The sequence below is a fragment of the Artibeus jamaicensis genome, unplaced genomic scaffold (genome assembly GCF_021234435.1).
Source record: "Artibeus jamaicensis isolate MK-2021 breed Jamaican fruit bat unplaced genomic scaffold, CSHL_Jam_final contig_1128, whole genome shotgun sequence".
Taxonomy (NCBI): domain Eukaryota; kingdom Metazoa; phylum Chordata; class Mammalia; order Chiroptera; family Phyllostomidae; genus Artibeus; species Artibeus jamaicensis.
The window spans coordinates 301940-320077 of record NW_026521220.1 but is presented as its reverse complement, the minus strand read 5'-3'; the positions used below and the strand labels follow the sequence as shown (position 1 = coordinate 320077).

The following is an 18138-nucleotide window of genomic DNA, read 5'->3' as shown; positions in this document are numbered from 1 at the left end:
AAAAAAACCAGTGTCTGTCTGCCTGTAGCTGAATCATGGATATATTTTTACCATGTATGTAGGGTGGGTTTGGGGTAGTCATGCTTAAGAAATATAATACATGGAAAATATTAGTTTCTTGAGAGGTAATACATTTTTAAACATTTCAGACACTGACAGCTGCCATAGGGGAAGGGGGAGGGGGAGAATGGTGGAAGGAGGGGAAGGAACTAGTCAAAAAACATGTAAGAATGACCCACGGACATGGACAATGGTGTGGGGACTGACTGTGGGAGTGGGGGGTGGGCTGGGCGGAGGAGGGCAGAGGGGAAAAACTGGGACAACTGTAAGAGAATAACAATAATAAAATAAACAAAGGAATATATACATGAATGAATGAATGAATAAAATAAAAGCAAACCCTCCCTGAGCTAAAAACAAAACAAAAACACATTTCAGACAGATTAGAATAGCACAGGATTTTAATGATTTCAACAAGTTCCAAAGCTTATTTTACTATTTAAATTTTGCTGAAAATTTTAAGGAACTGAGCCAAGGTTCCAAATGTTCATCGCCTTTTCGAAGTGAGAGATTTAAAAATATGTCTCTACATATAAAATAACACTAGGTGAAATGTCACCCCAAAGATGAACAGATCTTATTACTTCTGTGTCGATAAAAGCTTAGACATTATACTTCTGAGAGAAAGAGTCAGACAGTGAACCATGTTATAAAGCCCTAACACCTTGACAGCGGAAGGAGAGTCAAAGAAGTGAGTTCCAGCTCCAGTTCTGATGGGCTGGCTGTCATGGGAACCACCCTTCCACAGGTGACAATGATAACTTCAGGGTCAAATATCAAAACAAAAACACTGAAGAACAACCAAGAACAGGCGGAATTAGGGGAGGGGTTGGGATTCAGTCCTTGGAAGAATGGAACCGTATGGGGTGCTACCTACATTTACCCAGCATTTTGCCCCAGCCCCTCCCTAGTCTGCATGGTGCAGGGTGGTTAGAAGCTAAACAGAAAGCCTCACTTACTGGGTTTAGGAGTCCAAAGATAGAGGTTGAAGATGCAGACTGGTTGAAAATATTTCGGGAGAATTCCAGAAAGTTGGGAGCCTAGAGCAAGGAGGTCCAAATTTGTGCATAACCCCCCTAAATCCATGGCTGACCCCTGAATTGTGCACGTGGAAAAAAGTCTCCAAACAGTCCACCAGTAAGCAACCGTTGGAAGGCAGAAAATGAAAAGAGCCAGCTCCTGCCTACAGCGGGGAGACAGAATTTGAAGTTTGAGACTCACTGAGTTAGAATGGCTATCTAAGCACCTCAGGATTTTCACTGAAACCCCTAAAGGACCATGCTTCAGCCAGGGGTGTCCAACCTGTGGTTCGTAGGCTGCATGCAGCTCAGGATGGCTATGAATGTGGCCCAAATCAAAATCATAAATTTAGTTAAAACATTATGAGATTTTTTTGTGATTACATGTCACACTGTATTTCACGTGTAGCCCAAGACAATTCTTCTTCTTCCAGTGTGGCCCACAGATGCCAAAAGGTTGGACCCCGTCTGGGACATTATATCCTAGAGCTAAGAATTTGCCATAAGACTAGAGCAAAACCAAAACAGACACCCTAACAAAGTGTAAAACCAGGCTCCATGAGTTTTTCCATCAGCTAGTGATCCACCTGTACGCTTGAACAAAAGCCAGTGCTCTCCAGAGGAACATGATAGAGTCTTTATGATAGATTATCTACAATGTTCAATATACAGTAAAATGTATAAGTAAGGCGAAGAAACAAGAAAACGTGATCCATAGTCAAGAAGGAAAGTAATCAATTGAAACTGACCCCAAGATGGCCCAGGTATTAAAGTGAGCAGATGAGGACTTCAAAGCAGCTATTAAATCTACATTATAGGATATAAAGGAAATGATGATGAAGAATAAGTCTATGCAAAATTATAACTATAAAAACTTTAAAAAGAAATCAAATAGAAATTCCAGAATTAAAATTCCAGTTCAATATACGATATAAAAAATTTGCCCTGGCTGGTGGGGCTCAGTGGATTGAGCACTGGCCTATGGACCAAAAGGTCACTAGTTGGGTTCCCAGTCAGGCACATGCCTGGGTTGAGGGCCAGGTCCCTGGTTGGGGATGTGTGAGAGGCAACCAATTGATGTAACTCTCACATATCAATGTTTCTCTCCCTCTCTTTCTCCTTCCCTCCCTGCCTCTATAAAGTAAGTAAATAAAATCTTAAAAAAAAAAAAAGGAAAAGAAAATTTCAGTGGTTGGCCTTAGAAGCCAACCACTGGAAATCCACATTTCCACATTTCCAACCACACTGGAAATCATAGAAGGAAGGTCCACTGAACCTAACTAAAGGCAGACTGATAGAAAACTAATCGGAAGAACACAGAGAAAATAAAAAAAATAAACAGAGCTTCAGGGACCTGTGGCACATTATCAAAAGAGCTAATGTGGCCCTGGCTGGTGTAACTCAGTGGATTGAGCACTGGCCTGTGAACCAAATGATCACGGTTCTACTCCCAGTCAGGGCACATGCCTGGGTTGCAGGCCAGTTCCCAGCAGGGGACGCACGAGAGGCAACCATACATTGATGTTTCTCTCCTTCTCTCTTTCCCTTCCCCTCTAACGATAAATAAATAACATCTTTAAAAAGAAAAGAGCCAATATGTGTGTAGAATTCCCCCGAAAGAGGAGAGATAGTGCAGAAAAACATGCAAAGAAAGGAAGCCCGGCATGACCGTCAGGATGAGCACACACACGTGGCGCACACACTCTTAGGCAGGTCGTGACAAAACAACTCAGAACCAGAAATGAAGAAAAAGGTCCTGAGAGCCACAGGGAGAAAAGGCACCTTAAGTACAGAGAGAAGTACTATGAATATGACTGACTTCTCATCAGAAACGAAAGGACAGACGAGACTGGGAGAGCAGCTTTAAAGTGGTGAACATACCGTCAACTCAGAATCCTGTATCCACCACAAATATCCTTCAAAAATAAAGGTCGAATAAAAACATTTTTGGATACAAACAGACAGAAAACATAAAATATATGGGTTATATAAAATACTATGTATATATTTATTTTCTTCTTTTAATTTCTTTAAAAGGCAACTAACATATCACTATAACTGTACTGTGGGGTACATTATGTTTGTAGATATAAAAATATATGACAACAATAACAAAAGATAAAAGATGAACAAAAGTTAATCAGAACAGTGTGGTACTGGCGCAAAAGCAGACACACACACACCAATGGAACAGAACTGAAAGCCCAGACACAAACCCGTTCATGTACAGTCAACTGATATGTGAAAAGAGAGTCCAGAATACCTAATGGAGAAAAGAATTTCTCTACAATAAATGGTGCTGGGAAATTGGGTGTTGACAGGCAAAGGAAGGAAACTGGACCTCTATCTTTAAAAAATTTTTATTTATTTATTTTTAGAGAGATAGGGAAGGGAGGGAGAAAGAGAGAGAGTGAAACTTCAGTGTGTGGTTGCCTCTCACACACCCATATTGGGCATATGGCCTGCAACCCAGGGGTGTGCCCCGACGGGGAATCAAACCCGAGATACTTTGATTTGCAGGCCTGAGCTCAGTCCATTGAGCTACACCAGCCAGGGCTGGACTTCTATCTTACAATAGTCACAAAAACCAACTTAAAATAGATTGAAGACTTAAATATAAAACACAAAACTGTAGGCCCCCCAGAAGAAAATATAGAGAAAAAAATGCTTCACATTGGTTTTGACAATTCTTTTTTTGATATAACACCAAGAGCACAAGTAAACAAAAGCAATAACGAATGAGTGTAATCCTTTACTTTGATTACACCAAAGTAAAAAGGCTTTGTACAGAAAAGGAAACAATCAACAAAGTGAAAAGGCTGCCTATAGAAAGGGAGAAAATATTTGCAAATAAGAACACAGCTGAAAAGGGGTTAATACCCAAAATTATAAGGAACTCATACAATTAAATAGCCAAAACCCAACTCATCCAATTCAAATGGGAAAGGACCCGATAGACATTTTTCCGAAGAAGATGGCTAATTGGTACATGAAAGAATGCTCAATATCACTAATCAAAAAAGTGAAACTAGAATTATCATATGATCCAGCAATTCCACTTCTGGGATATATCTGAAGGAAATAATCACTATCTTTAATTTTTTTAATGTATTGATTTGAGAGAGAGAGGGAGGGAGGAGAGAGAGAGAGAAACACTGATTTGTTGTTTCATTTAGGTATGCATTCATTGGTCGTTTCCTGTATGTGCCGTCACAGGGGACTGAACCCACAGCCTTGGCATATTGGGACAGTGCTCTAACCAACTGAGCTACCTGGCCAGGGCCTAACAATCACTATTTTGAAGAGATATCTGGAGTTCAGGTAAGGGAAATATACAAAGATAGTCCAAAGGTACAGACTTTCAGTTATAAGATAAGTAAGTTCTGGGAAAATAATGTACAGCATATTAAGTACTGTTAACAATACTATATTATATAATAAAAAATTGCTAAAAGAGTAGCTCTTAAAAGTTCTTATCTCAAGGAAGAAGTTGTAGCCCTGGCTGGTGTGGCTCAGTGGACTGAGTGCTGGCTTATTAACCAAAGGGTTGCTGGTTCAATTCCCAGTCAGGGCACATGCCTGGGTTGTAGGCCAGGTTCCCAGTCGGGGGTGCATGAGAGACAACCACACACTGATGTTTTCCTCCTTCTCTTTCTCCCTCCCTTCCCTTCTCTAAAAATAAATAAATAAAATCTTTAACAAAAATGAAAAAAGAAAAAAGTTATATGAGGCGATCAGTATAAACTAAACTTCTTATATAATTATTTCACAACATAAACATACATAAAATCATGTTGTATACCTTAAATTCATATAACGTTACATGTCAACTATATTCCAATAAAATTGTAAAAACTGTGTCTCTTCCTAAGCAGCATATAGTCACTTTTAAAAAATAGCCTGATAAACTTAACCTTTTAACTCAGGTATTTAGTCCACTTACATTTCATGGAATTACTGATATATTGGGGTTTATATGTGCCATCGCATTATTTGTCTTCTATTTAACACACCTTTTATGTCCTTATCCCCTTTTAAAGATCTTTTGTGATAATCAAGTATTTTATTAGTTATTCCACATTTTCCTTCTATTGGCTGGTTAGTTAAACATTCTTGAACTTTTATTGCTTAGCCTAGAGGCTGCACACAACCTGGACAAGTCCTGCTGTAGATATCACTTGCAGCCTGGGCGTATCATAGTACAAGGTCCACCTTTACTACATCCCAGATGACCCTGGAGCGAGCTCACAAGTTCCAGTTAGTTTCTTCTCATTTTACCTACTATTATCATATACTTTTCTTCCATGTTATAAATCCCATAGACATTTTTTCTTATTTGATGTCTCAACGGACCATCCTCATTTATAGTTCCCACACATTTACCCTTTCTGAGGCCCTTTATTTTTTCCCTGAAGTTCAATTCTTCTATGTGGGTTGTTTTCCTTCAGCCTGAAGGACTTGCTTTGGTATTTCTTACCAGGAAAGTCTAATGTAGTAAGTTCTCTCAACTGGCATTTCTATGAAAATATATTTATTTCACCTTTCTTCTGGAGACTATTTTTGATGGGTAATGAACTCTAGATTGGCATGTTTTTTTTTACTAGCACTTGAATATGCCATTTTGTTGTCTTGTGGCTTGTATAATTTCTATTGAAAATTTTGCTGTCTCTTTGCTACTCTTTTGAAGGCAATGTAATTTAGTTTCCTCTGGCTACTTAAAGATTTTCTCTTTATCCTTAATTTTCAGCAGTTTTACTATAAAGTTGTCTAGGTATGGTTTCTTTTGTATTTACCCTGCTTGCAATTTGTTGAACTTCTCAAATCTCTGAATAGTTGTAAATCAGCTTTGGAAAATTCTTGAACATTCCCATTTCTTCGGACTGTTCTTCTGCCCGAATGCTCCTCTCTTCCTGTGACTCCAGCTGTGGTCCACCTGTGCCCCTAACTCTTCTCCCTGCGTTTCAGTGTGGCGTTGGCCGCGGCCCCACCTCCGACCCACCCACTGTGCCTGCTGCCATGCCCAACCATTTGTAACCTGCCCACTGAGCTCTTAACTTCAGATATCTGCTTTCCAATTCTAAACGTCTTTAAAATCCTTTTATAAACCATAATTCGCTTGTGAAGTTCTCAAATTTTTCGTTAATTTTTGTATATCTTTCCCTTTTCTTACACATATTAATCATGGTTCTTTTAAAGTCCTTGTCTTCTAACCTCACCTGAGGGTTTACTTTTAGCAAATACAGTTTTAAACATATATATTAGTATAAATATAATGGTAAAGGGGCATTCTTGCCTTGTTCCTTTCTAGTTTATTCATTAAGTATAATGTAAGCTTTTAGATGATATATTACATTTTGTCATGTTGAAAGACACCCACTTTACCAAAAATACCTTTTCATCACCTATGAATAGAGACATGACTTTCCTCTTTTGATTTATTGATATGTTGAGTTATATTACATTTCCTAATATTAAACCATCCTTATACTTTTGGAAAAAATCACAGTTGGTAATGAGATATTATTTTAACATTCTTTTAATGTATTGTTGAATTTGTGTCTATTATTTTATTTATAACTTTTGCATTGGTATTTAGAAGTGAGATTAATCTTTAGTTTAAATTGCTTTTCTGTGCTATGCTTGTTACGTTTTGGCATTAATACCTTGAGTTTCATAAAACTCTAGATCTTAGAAAAGATCTCAATTTAAGTTGTCCTTTTCTGTCATAAAAATTTAAGTAAAAGCAGTACTTGTTTTTTTAAAGTTCTCAGAAAAGTACTGTTCAACCTCAAAAGCAGGGTTTAAAGAGATAAAATAGATGAGATGTGCTCCCTGATGCAAGATAAAGGAAGCCCACAGACATGATGCGGGCCACACTGAACGTGGGCATGCTGGACGAGGTCCAAGGGCAGCCGACGTACGGAACACAGACGGGGACCACGTTTCACACACATTTGTGATCCCTGCTCTGGGGCCTCCACGGTGCTGTGTGGCACATGGTTAACAGCATGGCCCTGGGCAGACGAACTCTCCCACTTACTGTGTGACCTCAGGTGGACCAATTCCCTTCTCTCAGCCACTTTCCCCCCACACTTCCAAAGAGAATAAGAACAGTAAAACTTACCTTTTAGGCTGTCATGAGGACAAAATGTGATAACAAGGACTATTGGGGGTACAGTAAACTATGCTCATTTTTATTGCTGCAATTACTTAATTTTTTCCCTAATGAAAATAATTTCCTATGTGATTATGAAAGCAATGCATCTTCATTGCAAAGTGGTGGTGACAACTGTAGCCACACTGTATGTAAACAGGATGATTCCATTTACAGTATTACAGCCTAAATTTTTCATGTGATAACACTATGGCCATCGTTTCATTGACAGCAGTAACTAATGTGATCAGAGGAATCCTTCACCTTCCTGTTACCATGAGCTCCTTCTCTGTGGCCATAGGCCGTATCTGGGTATAGATGTCCAGTGTGAACAGAGCGCTGGCACTGTTGAAGATAGAAGTCAGGGAGGACATGAGAGAGGCCCATAGTGTGGACAGCATCAAGCCTCGTGCACCTGGAAGAGAAGGGACATTTCCTGGACCTCCAGCTCTTTGTCCACATTAGAAGATGCCTGAGGACTCCTAAGAAACTTTTCTATCTACTAAATTTTCTCCTAGAAAATGCAAGTTTAATTTGGAGTGAGATTCCATCTAAGATATATTAAAGCATTATATTTGTCCTTGCTTTGTGACCAGACTTACTAGTTTCCTGCTATGTCTTTCTATAACAATGGGAGTTAATGTCTCCTGAGTGTTACTTTGTGCCAGAACATTCCCTAAGGCACTAGCCTGCCCAGTCAGCCCTTCAGCCCTGGGAGAGGGAAACCAGTGACCCCTCCCTTACCACTTTACAGACGAGGAGCCAGAGGCTCAGATAAAGTGCAGGCTGTAGGCAAGTGATGCTGTTCCTTGGGCCTCAGTGTCCTCATCTGTAAACTGGGCATAAAAGTACTCACCACAGGCTGTTGTTAAGATTCAGACAAATGAAGTAGATGGGTTAACACAATTCCCAATACAGAGCAAGCACTAAATAAATATTAGCTATGAGCATGACAATCTAGTATTATTATCATGTGGCAGGGGCTCTGCTCTGTTGGGAGAGCCTGAGGGTGACCAGGCCCTGAACTCAAGGTCTCCTGCAGCAAGGCCCCCTCGATATTTACTGGCCTACTCGGGATGCTCAGGCCAGGCAAATACTACTGTCCAAGGATTTGCCTTCCTTCAGGTGCCTGACAGCCCACTCTTACCCATGGCCCTTGAAGACGGGCTCAGATGGAAACCTGGATGACTTCCTTCCTGAACTGTGGGATGGGTAGCATTTCCCTCACAATACAGATTCGCTCTGTATTGTATTTCACAGAAAAGTCTCAACTTTTCCAGCCTACTGATCTGCAGAGCTAATATGGAAATGAAAAACAATGTACTATGGCGGGCATTTCCATGGGGCTTTGAGGTGCAGGTGAGATGCGTGAACAGGCTCACTGTTATCTCGCAGTGAAAGCCACCTCCCTGTGGGGGAACTGCCCGTCTCCTTGCCCATCCAGCAGCTGTGAGCTCTTTGAGAATAGGACTAGGTTTCTCCCGTCTCTGCATTCTTATGGCTTAGGAATCTGTCTAGCACAGTGTGGAGTCCGCCTGTGGAATGAAAGCACCAAGGCGTGAGCTAAGCCAGGGAAGTGGACTACGCAAATCCTAAGCACAGAGTGTGAGTGTATGAAGAATGAAGAGGGAGGAGGTCCAGCTCCTTCCTTCAGGTCACGAAAGATTTCCTTTATGCAACTAACTCTCTCACTTGACAGCCTACATTTCTACCCAGAAGGGTGGGCAGACTGGTGGATAAGCCTTCACAGCCTGGGGGCACAGGTGTCAATGGGGACAGAGATCTGGGGTTTCCACGGCCTTTGATGGTGGGGCCCGTTTCTTACCTTTGGGCAGCAGCCCTACGATCAGCGCTGGGTAGGCGATGGGGCTGCAAGTGGTTCTGGCGCCACAGTGCTTTTCACACTCAGAAGGTGTGATGCATGCCACTTTGTCTGCAAAAAAGGATACAGTCACACCGACACATTGGCCTTGGAGTTCTGAAGTCTGAGCTCAGGGAAAGGGATGCAAATAGGTGCTGTAGGTTCCTAATTCGATAGGTTCTCAGCCTATTGGCAGCTGCTCCAATCCGTGACCCTCTACACACTTGAGGAGCTTGGGGTAGACACAAAAGCAGAGTTAGGCACTGAGGAGTTCAGTGAGTTGATACTTCTGCCAATTCACTGCTTGACCCAAAGCAAGCCCCATGGCCTTGACCAACCTTTTAATGATCCCAGCTACTTGTTGGGAAAACAAACAGGTTATTTATTCACATGCTGACTCGGGAACAACTCATAACCTTACTACCTTAGCCCTGATACAGGTGCTATTTTAGAATTTTTGGGAAGAAATTTTAGATAAAAGGAAGTAAAGGGAGGAAATGTGATATACCCTTCAGGAGCTTAAATAAAGGCTATAAAGTTACTATATGAGAAAAACAACATAAAGTGCTTCCCAGACAAGGTCTCGTTAAAGGAATTAATCATCACCAAGACCCTATTATATGAAAGGTTAAAGGGACTTATCTAAGAAATAGAAGAAGATCAAAAACTATGAATAGTAAAATGATACCAAACTCACAACTATCAACAACTGAACCTAAAAAAAAACCCCTGAAAACAAATGATAAGCAAACCACTAGAACAGGAACAGAATCAGAGAAATGGAGATCACATGAAGGGTTTTTGGTGGGGAGGAGAAGGGGAAGAACAGGGCAGGGAGCGGGAAATGTAAAGGGAATAAGAAGCATAATTGGTAGGCATAAAATAGACGGGGAAAGGTTAAGAATAGTATGGAAAACAGAGAAGCCAAAGAACGGACATGTACGACCCATGGACATGAACGAAGGGGGGAATGCTGGAGGGTTGAGGGGTGGAGGGTGGAAGGGGGAAAAGTTGGGAAAACTGTAATAGCATAAAATATACTTAAAAAAAAAGAAAAAACAACAATTCAACACAGACTGGAAAGAGGCAAGATATTGCCTAGGTTTCTGGGTAAAGCAAGCTATTTTCTTAGAAACAGCTACCTAGCTTGAGAAGTGGTCACCAAACATCTGGAGAAAGGCTATGAAAACTCAAGGAGGTGGCTACAGTGACCCTCCTTTTTCACCTGCCCACCCTCCATTCCTCCTGCTTTGGGAAATAGAACCTCGGTCTGACTTGCCCTGGTTTATGAGGGGCCCAGGAGCCAGGCCTGGTCTTTCTGGAAATTCCTTCTCCTTGATCACAAGGATGAGTCCTTATCACTCAAGTGAGTTTGCTAGGACTCACGTGGGATTTTTCTGGGAAGTGCTGGGGAGGGAAATACTCTTTCTATGGGGGTTGCTGAGCTGGTGGGATAGAGGCCTGCTGCTGCTGGTGACAATCTTGCCACCTGATGTCCTGCGCATGACACCAGCTCAGAAGACAGAGGAGCCAAAAGTGTACATCATTTTCAAACAAAATCCCAAGTCATATGGAGGCCTACACAGAAAACTAGATTTAGAGAATCACACCTTGGCAGTGTTTGGCCCCCAGCTCTGGCCACGGGAGAGACCCAGGACCTGGGGCCAGAAGCATTCGGGTTACTGGAAAAGCATCTTCTTCCAGGAACGTGGGCGAGTGCCAAGCTTTCACGATAAATGGCTTTCTGGCTTTATACACTTGGCATGTATAAGTGGATCTGTGAATGTGGCCATTTCTGAGGATCAGGGACAAGTGGTTCTGGGCCCTTTTCCACCCCAGGGCGCTCCCCAGTGCATCCCATCAACTCTATTCATTTCATGTCAGAAGGCTGGTTTGGGTTCCCAGGGGCCCACTCCAGCTATGGGGAAGAGCTCTGCCCCACTCCATTTTCCTCCCTCCCTTAGCAGCTTTTAGAGTCTAAAATACATGCAGTTCTGCCCAGTCTTGTTCTTCAGTGAGCAGAGTGGTCCACAGTATGGAGTGGGGGCAGGGAGGCAGGACCATGGAGCCCCAAGCAACCTGGGTCCTGGAGAACACAGGGGCCTATTTTCTATTCGATGAGGAGGTACCACTTCTGAGACCCCAAAGAGCGCTGCCCGACAGCCAAAGACCAAACGTAAATGTTGGAACAGAACACTCCTTTTCTGTTAAAACTGGAAAGAAGCCCTGGCTGGTGTGGCTCAGTGGACTGAGCACTGGCCTGCAAACCAAAGGGTCACCAGTTTGATTCCCAGTCAGGGCACAAGCCTGGGTTGCCGGCCAGGTCCCCCGGTAGGGGCTGCGTGAGAGGCAACCACACACTGATGTTTCTATCACTTTCTTTCTCTCTCCCTTCCCCTCTATCTAAAAATAAGTAGATAAAGTCTTTAAAAATAACTGGAAAGGAGATAGGATTAAAAAGAGATGGACATGTCCGGGCAGACTGAAAGAGGACTTAGGGTCGGAGATGTCCTGCAGCTCTGAGCAGGAAGAGGCGTCACACTCTGCCCGCCTGGTCACGGCACTGCAGCAGGAGGCTCGCAAGGAGGTCGCTGGCTCTGTCCCAGTGCTGCACCTGGCAGAGCGCATGCTCCATAAAGGCTGTTTGGATAAACAAATCGGGGGCTCTGGGGGACAGTACAACTAGTAAAACTAGGGAATGAGATAGATCCACAGAATTATGATAGCTCATTTAGGGAAAAGGGGATGTTTTTCATAGCATTTAATGGAAAGAATGTGGGCCTTTGAGTCAGACCTACTTTGGGGGTTACGTGGAGCTCCACCTCCTACATACCTCATCTGTGCAATGAGGCCACGCAAGGCCACCTCTGGGGCTGTTAGAGCAGGGACACATCTGTCATATCCCCAGTGCAGCACCTGGCACACGGGCCCGCCAGGGTGCTGCCTGGCATACAAGGGGAGGCATGCAGACTTCCTGCCACGACAGACTGGGCCCTGGCTGCAGGGAGTGCTGGCTGGCTTGTCCCTGCCTGAACTTCTCTCTCCGCAATTTCTCTCTCGCCACCTACCTCCATGGTCCCTGTCAGACTTCTGCTCAGTTGCATCCCTACTTCAAACCTGTTACCTCCCCAGACAGCAAGCTGGGCACCGTGGCACCAGTACACAGTAGGAGACCTACCTAGATCTCTGAGACAGAAGCTGACTGGGGTGAACATGTCCGAATCAAGAACCTACCTGTGTACAGGATGCGGCTGATCATCCCGGGCATCACAACAGTGAACATGGGCAGCAGCTTCAGGTACCCACACAGGATACAGCTGCTCTTCACGTGAGACATGTTCTTCCCTGCCAGGCACCGTTGAACAAAAATCTGCCAGGAAACACAGATGGGTGAGGGGGTGATAGCTTTATCGGAGTATAGAAAGCCCAGGCCGCCTTGGCACAGACAGAATAACTGACCTGCTACGGCAGCCAGACGTGCCCTCTGGTGGGTTTCTGCCAAATGGCTCAGCCCTATCGCCCAGCCAACTTCAGGCACTGAGGGCCAGAGGAGACACGTATGACCAGTAAGCATGCTTTGCTCAGTGCACAGTTGCAGGAGGGGGCAGGGATGGCGTGCATGACCTTGGCCTCATTGCCCGCACCATACACCCATCACGGCGGCACAGTGCTTACAATCTTTCCTCTGGCAAAGATGCGACTCCCTCCCAGAGGCACAGACCACTGGGGCTGGGTAGAAGGGAGAGAGCCCTGTGACACGGGTCAAAGCGAAGGTGGGTCCCTGGCAACAGTTGAATATTCATTTCAGAACTGGGACCAACTTCATTCATCTAAATGTAAATGGAGCAGCAGAGGCCTTTAAAATGCAAAAATCCCCTTCACAGGATGTTTCACGACCCATTTCACGGAGCCCCTGCTGCGAGGGGAGTGTGCACTCAGGCCGAACAGCACAGCACCGCTGGCGGGTGGAAGAGCACTTACGGAGACGCAAGGACACGGTCCAGTGCATCGATCGAAGAACAATTCGGCGTTACGTATGCACGAAAAGTATGTTCCTGAAGAACATTTAAATAAGGCAAAAAAAAATGCTCACTTTTCTGATGGCAACTAAAAGGCACAGGATGCAACAGCATATACACTGCAACTCTGTACCTAGGAAAATGTCCACAGGAATAAACCCATGTGATAATAGTGGCTAATCCTGGGGTGGCAGAATTAATGGGGGTTAATGCGGGGTTTTCATTGTTGTCTTTTATTTTCCTTTATTTTCCAAAGGTATTATTTTTATAGTAGGAGGAAGAACCCGAATGTGGTCCTGCCTCATGCCACAGGTACTGCTTGCTTCTCAGGGGCTCCCTGGGCACCCTGCCGCTGGCCTGGGGGCCGAGGTGTGTCCTTGTAGAGCCGGCGGGGGAGGGGCGGTGGGGCACCGTCGGGCTGCGTTTCCTGGTCTATGCTCAGCCCCACGATGGTCTGATGGTCTCTCGGGGAGGAGGTGAAGAGGCAGGGCAAGGGCACAGACGTACTCTGAGGAAGTGGTGATCGTAGGGCATGAGATCATTCCGGGCAGAAATGTCTTAAGTATGTCTACATGTTGTTATACAGTAAAAGGATGATTGTTTAAAAATGGTGGTGGGACCTGCCTTTTGACCCAGCAATTCCACTGCTAGGATTATACCCCAAGAATCCTAAAACATCAATTTCAAAGAACCTATGCACCACAATGTTCATAGAAGCACAATTTACAATAGCCAAGAGTTGGAAGCAACCTAGGTGCCCATCAGTAAATGAATGGATCCAAAAATTGTGGTACATATACACCATGGAATTTTATGCAGCAGAGAGAAAGAAGGAGCTACTACCTTTTGCAACAACATGGATGGAACTGGAAAGCATTATGCTGAGTGAAATAGGCCAGGCAGTGAAGGACAAATACCATATGATCTCACCTTTGACAGGAAGCTAAAGAATAAAACAAACAAGCAAACAGAATAAAAACAAAGACGCTGAAATAGAGAACAAGTGGGCAGTGACCAGAGGGGAGAGGGAAGGGAACTTAAGGGGAAAAAGGGGGAGGGATTTTGAGGAACAAGTATGAATGACACAGAGATGAGGACTGGGGGGGGGGGGGGAATGGGAGGGAGGGGGGAGACCGGGCGGGGGGGGGGGAAGGAAAAAAAAATGTACTTGAAAAGTAACCAAATTAAAAAAAAAAATGGTGGTGGGATAAAGATGAACAGTTTTCCAACTGTCACTTTATCTGCCATTAGAAAAATATTAAAATTTCTTCTTATATCATTTTCTTTACTAGTTAGGAAGTTGTATCTTCTACTTTGATGCTTTGAATAATTGCCCTCAAAATTTTAACGTGGATACAACTTCAGGTCTAAAGAAAATCAACATCCCCACTTTTCTGAACAATTTAAAGTCCATAGCTAGATTTACTCCCAAACTGTGCTCCAATATTTTAGTTTTGTCCTGTCTCACCTCCTATATTCATAATTATTCTGTAATAATCAGCCAGTGCTGTCCGGCTCAAGTCAGAGGAGCTGACGCTTCCGTTTTGCCCATGTGCCCGTCAGGGTCTCTGCTAACTGTGTCTCCCTCCCTTTCCCCTCGAGTACACCTTTCAGTCTTTCTCTAGGGACAGTAGCATCTTTACTTTGCTCATGGTTTTACCCTGTCCTTAGAACTTTGAAAATTTTTCTCCTTTGCCTTGGGGCTGCGTTGTTGTTACTGAGTTGTCTGTTGTCAGTGTAACTGTATTGACTTGTCAGTCCGGGTAATCTTTACTCCCAGAGGCTTTCGAAATCGTCTTCGTGTCTTTGATGTTTAGATCTTTCATTATGTCGTAACTTTGCGTGAAGGTTTGAATTATTTCTGCTTGAGATTCACTGGGATTCCTGACTTTGATGGTTCCTGCTATTTCAACAACTAAAATTCTCAGCACTCTCCTTGAAATACTGCTTCCTGTCTCTTTTCTTTTGGAACACCACTGAAATGTCTTTTGATTTTCATTCTTTCGCATCTGTCATGCCTTTTCTCCTTCCCACTTTGTGTTTTGTGCTTTCTGGGCAATTTCTTCAGTTTTCTCTTTCAGATTACTAATTTTTTTCCCCTTCAACTGTGTTTAATCTGCTATTTTAGCAGTTACTGAGTTTTACAATTCAATAAGTACATATTTTATTTCTAGGAGTTTGAGTTTTCAAATCTGTTCCTTTTTTTTAATAGAACTGTATTAATATTTTCAGTTCCACTTTTATTTCTTTAAATGCTTGTTTTGTATTTGGTTATCTAATACTTTAATTTTCTGAAGTTTAGGGTATTAATTCTGCTGTTTCTTGCTCAAGGTGGTTTGATTCCTTTGTGTTTTCTAATTTGGGTTGGGGGGGGGCTCATGGTGAGCAGGCGTTTGTTAATGGGAACCTTGCAGAACCTTGGTCTGAGGGCGTTTCTCCAGAGAGAATTTGCTGTTACCCTGCTAGGTCAGTGTGTAACGAATTTTGGATGAGCTCATGTCCATTCTCCCCATGGGGTTTTCTCTGCCCGTATAAGGTAAATTAAAAACCCAAACATACAAGGAAGGCAAGCCTGCCCTTATCAATTCCCAGAGGAGACTTTTTTCCTCTTTCTGAAACTCAGGTTGAGGCACTTACAATTTTTCTTTCTGCCGTTGTTTCTCCTGCCGGTGGGCGGACTTTTTTCCCTAGTCTACCTTTTCAGGGAGGTGACAGCCTTTTGGGAAACCAAGTTCTGCACGGAGGGCTAACTCTTTACCACTCATCAGCCCGAGGCCTTTCTCCTGTCCTCCCTGGGCATTTAGGTCTTTGAGAACCTGTGTGGTCAGGGCACTGTCGGTGCCAGTGAAGCTCTCTTGACTTCAATTCTCTCTTTGTTCTGGGCTTTTCTTCCTTTCCCATGAGCTCCTCTGTGATCACAGAAAGATGTTTGTTGCATTTTGCTCAGCATTCCTGGGCATTTTGTGCTGGGAGATAGTTTGGGACTCTAGTTGACCCACTGTAAGAAGTACAAATCCAGGGGCAGCTTTTAAAGTTATGGTTACAGAAGAATTGGATAGAAAACTATAAAAATAAGTTGAGTAGCATAATCAAAACCCATAGTTGGCAGAAGGGAAAGAAGACAAATTATGAAATTACAGCTGCGTTGCAGAGTACACCCAGGTCCTGTTCTCTCGGCCTCATCTGGGGTCTCCGGCCTCCACGCAGCACGTTCTGAAGGCTCGTCAGTGTCTCCGCGTGTCCAGCGCGTCCACTGCTTCTCGCTGCTGGGTGGGGCTCTGCAGCAGTGCCCGCCCCCGCCTACCTGTCTGCCCGCTTCAGACGAAGCGCTTCAGACGATCCTGCCCGCTGCAGGATCAGCACTGCAGTCAATGTCTCACACATGGTACCTGTGACCTCGCACGAGGATGGTTTAGATAGACCCGAGGAACATCATTGCTGGGTCACAGAGCACAATGTGCTTAATTGTATTAAATATTGCCAAACCGCCCTTCGGAACAGACGCACCAGCCCACACTCCACCAGAAGCGAGTGAGGGCTCCTGCATATCCGTCCCCTCTCCAGCGCTTGGCGTTACAAAGCTTTCCGACTTTTGCCAGTCTCGTGGGTGTGAGTTGCACTTCCCCAGTGCCACTGGGTGTTATGCCTGTTCACACTCACATTTGTTTGAATTGCCCTTCCTATACATTGCCTGTCAGTATTTTTTCTCCACAGTTCTGTTGGGGCTCCTTTTTCTTGTAGATTTTCCGTCCTTCTCCTGTTCATTATCAACATTTCTAATGAGCTTCTCTAATCTGTCAACTGTCAACTTTGTCCACGGTACTCTTGGTTAAAAAGTCCTTATTGTAATATGATCAAATTGATATGACTTATACTCCTGTCTCAAAAATATTCTTTGACATTCCCTTCCCTTAATTGTGTAGCTTCGTCCTGCACACTGAAGTCTTTTGTCCATCTGAGGTCCACCTTGTATAAGGGTCAGGCAGGGACAAAGTTTTGTCACTGCAAAGAGTATCAAAGAGTATGCGTCTCCCCAGTGATGAGCAGAGCCTCCTTAAATATGTATTAAATTCCCACAGACACGAGTCCGTCTCTGAGGTTTTTATTCTGTTGCCTTAGGCCATGTGTCTGTTCTGAGAAATTTCAATCTTTTTCTTACAGCTACTTTGTAGATTTTCAAATATCTGGTTGGGCAAGTTCTCTGCCTTCATTCTTCACATTCAAACTTGGGTTAGCTATATGTGCTACTTTTTCTTCCACAACATGTCTAAACTTTTAAAATTGTGCCATAACACGCAGAAGCGCACTGCAGCACGCAGCAGTGCACCCTGCAACCTCCATCCAAGTCACGGGATGGAAGGCCCTGGACTCTCTGTGTGACTCTTGTACAGAAGAAGAGACACGGAACTCACCTTACACGTAACTGCCCACTAGCAGTGAATGGCTCCGGAGCACGGTGCGTCCTGGTGTTGGACAATGGCCACCTCTCTTTAGTCCCAGTGTTTTTCCTCAGCCCAGAAGAATGTCTGCATGCATTAATAGTCACTCTCCATTCCGCCTCCCCTCGCCCCTGGGCAAGTACTCATTGATTTTTCTCTCTATGGATTTGCCTATCCTGGGTATTTCACATAAAAAGAATCTCGTAACAGGTATTTTTCGGTCCAGTCTCTTTCACTCGGTGTAATGTTTCCAGATCCATCCAGGTTGTAGCCCGTCCCAGAACTCCATTCCTTTAGGACCGAATGACAGTCCAATGCACGGACATGCATCTTGTTTACTCATTAGTTTGTTGATGGATATGGGGGTAGTTTCACTTTTTGGCAGCTGTGAATAATTCTGTGATATGTGCCTCTTTTAAACCTCAACCCCTTCCCTTACTCTAGAAATAACCACTTGCGTGACTACTTTATTTCTTCCTTGCCTGTCTTTATAATTTCTGCCACTTCATTTGAATACCTGAACAATATAGCAGCCTTGGTTGTGTTAAACTTTACGCAAATATAGTCACACAGGACCCAGACTTCA

At 43.7% G+C, this 18138-nt stretch overlaps 1 protein-coding gene across 6 annotated transcripts in view; it reads right to left on the bottom strand.

Annotated features, from left to right (window-relative positions):
- LOC119059206 (sodium/glucose cotransporter 1-like) overlaps positions 1-18138 on the bottom strand; it is a 71298-nt gene that overhangs the window by 10331 nt on the left and 42829 nt on the right. For all 6 annotated transcript variants that reach the window (XM_037158796.2, XM_053665045.1, XM_053665063.1 and 3 more), the window contains 3 exons: positions 12329-12464; positions 9059-9166; positions 7498-7648 (listed from right to left, as the gene is read on the bottom strand). In XM_037158796.2, coding sequence (XP_037014691.2) covers positions 7498-7648; positions 9059-9166; positions 12329-12464 — 395 coding nt within the window. The remainder of the gene's footprint in view (positions 1-7497; positions 7649-9058; positions 9167-12328; positions 12465-18138) is intronic.